This window comes from Penaeus chinensis, chromosome 11, assembly GCF_019202785.1.
Source record: "Penaeus chinensis breed Huanghai No. 1 chromosome 11, ASM1920278v2, whole genome shotgun sequence".
NCBI lineage: Eukaryota > Metazoa > Arthropoda > Malacostraca > Decapoda > Penaeidae > Penaeus > Penaeus chinensis.
The window spans coordinates 38,623,125-38,627,678 of NC_061829.1; the positions used below are offsets into that span (position 1 = coordinate 38,623,125).

Sequence of the window (4,554 nt, forward strand, 5' to 3'; positions counted from 1 at the left end):
AGAGGCGGTGGAAGGAGGGAGGTGGAGGCGAACGAGTGGGGATGGAGGCAAGCATGCAGCGGTGGAAAAAGCGGAGGTGGAGGCGGTGGAATAGAGAGGCGAACGGGGTTGGTGGAGAGCGGAGGTGAAGGCGAATCGGGTTGGTGGAAAAGGGAGGTGGAGGGGTGGAGGTGAACGATGGGTGGCTTAAGAGCGGCGTTGGAAGCGAACCAGCGGAGGTGGAAGAGTGGCGGTGGAGGCGAACAAGAAGGCGAACGAACGATGGTGGAAGAGCGGCGGTGGCAGCGGCGGTGGCAGCGGCGGTGGCAGCGGGCAGCGGCAGCGGGCGGCCGGCCGGGCGGGTGGCTGGCCGGGCGCGGAGCCACAGTGTCACTGGTGCGGTCGTCAGGGAAGCCACGCGTCAGTGCAGCTCTGGTGTGCGTCATCACGTGTCAGTGCGGTGTTAGTGAGGTCGTGGCGGCCGTCGCGAGAGCAGCGTCGCGCGAGCGGAGTGCGAGCCGGAGCGGTGAAGCGGCACGAGTGTGGAGAACGAGAGTCGCGCGAACACTGTGCGAGGGAGGAGGAGGTGTAAACACTCGGGCGGTGTTGGTTGGGCGGCGGTGTTTACATGATGACGGTGGCGGAGGCGGAGTTGGTGCGGCGTGCGGCGGAGAAGGGCCGGAGCGCATCATTTTGCGCTCCCTCCCAGCCGCTGTCCGCCCTCCACTCCGCGCACTCCTCGTCAGATATCCACATGGATGCCCGAGCCCACGCGGCGGCCTTCGTCCAGGCTCAGCAGCAGGCATCCTCCAGCCCGAGGGCGAGGCTGAAGGCGTCGCAGGCGGCGCGGCGCTCGCAGTCCTGCCGCGTGCAGGGCTCGCGGCCGCCCCGCGTGCGTCGCAGGGAGTCCCCGAGGGGCTCCGAGGTCGGCGTCGAGCTCGACGAGGACGCGAATGCCTCCTTCGCGGGCGCCGACAGGACGGGCGGTGAGGCCTCCTACAACCCCTTCCTCCGCAAAGTGCCCTCCTGCGGCCGGCTGGTCACCCTCACGCCCGACGGCGGCGGCAGCGGCGAGGATGCCGAAGACTCGCCCGTGCTACGCCGATCAGCGTCCGCCCGCCGCCCGCGCCCGCCCACAGCCTCATCCCCCAGCCACTCCCCCACGCCCACGCGAGTGACCCGTCCAGCACAGAAGAGCCGATCGACGGTGAAGAGGAGCTCGGCCAACTCGGGCTCCCGGCGCGGGGGCGCGGCCGGCGCCGGCTACCTCGACGTCAAGCCCTCGGGCTCCAACGAGTGCCTCGACCCCGACGCCTACCTGCTCAGGACCTTCTCGACCACCAACAAAGGTCAGTCTCCATCCGGGCAAACTGCCTGCAACCTGGCGCGCCGTCCGAGGGGCGCAGCGGGCACCTGGGGAAGGCATTGCCCGCGGGGCCGTGTGACCGCGTGCTGTGCCATACCGTGTCCTTGCCGCACTTCGGGGAAGAGATGCTCTTCACCGAAGCAGAAACGCTTATTTTTAAGATAATTAAAAAGTCTGTGACATTGCTCGAGTCAGTACTTGATTAGTAATTATTAATGATCGCAGAAACATATTTATAAATTATCATTACATGTAAATCATTATCATTCGGAGTATATTCTACGAGACGTTATTCAATAACCTTAGTTCTTATACCAACAAATAACAAATCTTGAAATTCTTTTGGGTTTACATTAGCGAATGGAATTTACTGTTATAGTTATCATGTGGACAGTTATTGCAGAATGGTTAGATAACAGCTGATATATTATCATAAGGATAAGATTATTCTGACAGTTCTATTTTTTTTTCAAAGTGCTTTAACTGAATTTCTTAACCGGAGAGAAGGAGAAGGAGAAGGAAAAGAAGATTTATCGATTAATAAGAATGAGAAGAAGAAGAAGAAGAAGAAGAAGAAGAAGAAGAAGAAGAAGAAGAAGAAGAAGAAGAAGAAGAAGAAGAAGAAGAAGAAGAAGAAGAAGAAAGAGGAAGAAACACTATTACCTGAACAATGGTACAGCCAGCTGACGTCCAGGACGAGGTGTGGGGCACCTGGATGACGTCATAACCATTCCACTCCGTGATTGGTGGCCAAGTAAATTACGCGATGTAATACACGTCACATGATTGGCTGCCTCTCAATTCCTTTGTGTTACCTGTTGTTTGATTGGCTTGCTGTCGCCAAGTATTTGTTTGGCGCCATGATTTAATTACACTTCGATTTAGATCTGCAACCGGGCATTTCGCGCGGGAAATTTTCACGCGATTTTCATGGCTGTTCAGATAAGAAAATGAAATGTTATATGTAAAAGGAAAAACGAAAACGGCGTAGGCGCTTTCCGTTTTTTTTTCTTTTCTCTGGCAGCTACGATCTATTTTTATATCAGTGACGTTTGACAGTTGCCATTCTGGGGGTGAAATTCTATAGTAAAAAGAGGGAAGAAATATGTCACCATATTTATCTGCCTACACCGTATCATCTCTATTTTTATATCTATATTTAGTTTCTTTGCTGCTTATTATATGTCAATTATATATATATATATATATATATATATATATATATATATATATGTATATATATATGTATATATGCCTGTGTGTGTGTGATATTTACATATATAAACGCAATGAAAGAAGTAAGTAAAAGAACAAATTACCCTCTTGTTGCATGAACAGCTTCTTGTTCCAAACGCATCTTGTAATTCATTCTGATTATTCCCCGATCGAATTGCAACTCTGATTTCGTCCTTTGTGGCCGCGTTGCATCACCGGATAAATGTAGGCAATTCACTGAGCAAAAATAAGGTTGCAACCGACACGTTTCACAATGTTTCAGCCAGCTTCAGCGGTCACAGTTTAGAAGATTAAACCAAAGATCGCGGGTACAAGGTAAGATAATCAAGCCAAAAATAGAAGTTGCGATATCTAAAAAAAACAAAAAATAAAAAAACAAAAAAAAACGAAATATTCAGCCAGCATCAACGGTCACGGTTGACAATATTCAGCCAAGAACAACGGAAGTTAGGACATTCAATCCAAAAAAGAAGTTACGATATGAAAAACAAACAAAAAAAAACAAAAACAAAAAAAAAACATATGCAAAGCCACGGTCACAGCTTACAATATATTCAACCATGAGCAACAGACATAAGTTAAGACATTCAACCACAAAACAACGCGAGAAGTTCGCCACATTCAACCCAGCATCAACGGCCACAGTTTACAACATTCAACCCCAAAGGCACAGACACAAGGTACACTATCCATCCAACCTTCTGCTCAGTATAGCTTGGGTTTAACCTCATCTGTAAACACACACACACCAAAAAAAAAAAAAAAAATGAGGGAAAAGTGAAGTCGCCTGAGCAGTTTACTCACAACTAAGGGCGCAGTGGCAGAGTAAATGGCGTAATGAGACAAGTTTACCCATGGTTTATGTAAGAACCGTGTTTACTTTTGTGGGGAGAAGTGGAGTGAGGGTGAGGAGGGACTGGGGAGAGGAGAGGATAGGGGTGGGGATGGTGGAGAGGATGGGAGTGGGGAGAGGAGAGGATAGGGATGGGGGTGGGGACGGTGGAGAGGATGGGACGGAGGCGTGAGGGTGAGGACAAGTGATAAGAAGGAAAGGAGGTAGGAAGGGAGGGTGGGAAGGTGTGTGGTTGAGGAGGAGATGAGAGAGGGTGAGCAAGGAAGGGGGTGTGAGGGTGAGGAGGAGAAACGGAGAGAGGATGAGGAGGGAAGGGGGTGTGAAGGTGAAGAAGAGAAGTGATAAGAGGGCGAGGGGGGGAGGGAGGGAGGGAGGGAGGAAGGAAGGAAGGAAGGAAGGAAGGAAGGAAGGAAGGAAGGAAGGAAGGAAGGAAGGAAGGAAGGAAGGAAGGAAAGAAGGGAGGAAGGAAGGAAGGAAGGAAGGAAGGAAGGAAGAAGGAAAGAAGGAAAGAAGGAAAGAAGGAAGGAAGGAAGGAAGGAAGGAAGGAAGGAAGGAAGGAAGGAAGGTAGGTAGGTAGGTAGGTGTGAGGGGGAGAAAGGAGAGAGGGAGGGAGGGTGAGAAGGGAAAGAGGTATGAGGGTGAGGAAGGAGAGAAGGAGGGAGGTGTGAGGGTGTGGGAGAGGAAGGAGGGTAACAAGGAAAATGTGAAAGGAATAAGGTAAGTGGTGGTGGTGTGTGTGTGTGGGGGGGGGGGGGGGGGGGAGGAAAGGATGGAGGGAAGGGTTCGGGTCAGAATTGCGGGAGAAGAAAGGATAGATAAAGATGGGGGAGAGGAAAGGTGGAGAAAAGGGTGGATGATAAGGATTATGGGAGAGGATGAGGGATGAAGTTGGAAGCAAGGGAGAAGAAAATGGCATGGAAAGGACCAGGATAAGAATAAGGAAGAAGATAGGAAAAGATAAAGATAGGGGTAAGGGAGGGAGAAGAAAGAGAACATAGTAAGAAGAAAGTTAATCTATGGATGTAGGAGACGAAGAAGACGGAAAAGAAAAGGTAAGGGGAGGAAGCGAGGAAAGATAGGGAATGGAAGAATAACAAAGGAGAGATAGAATGAAGAATAA

The 4,554-nt window shown here is 50.6% G+C and overlaps 1 protein-coding gene across 1 annotated transcript in view; it reads left to right on the forward strand.

Annotated features, from left to right (window-relative positions):
* Positions 1 to 339: 339 nt before the first annotated feature.
* Positions 340 to 4,554, forward strand: part of LOC125030807 — a gene marked incomplete in the record, with an annotated part of 37,146 nt that continues 32,931 nt past the window's right edge. The window contains 1 exon segment of the mRNA XM_047621114.1: positions 340 to 1,328. Coding sequence (XP_047477070.1) covers positions 608 to 1,328 — 721 coding nt within the window.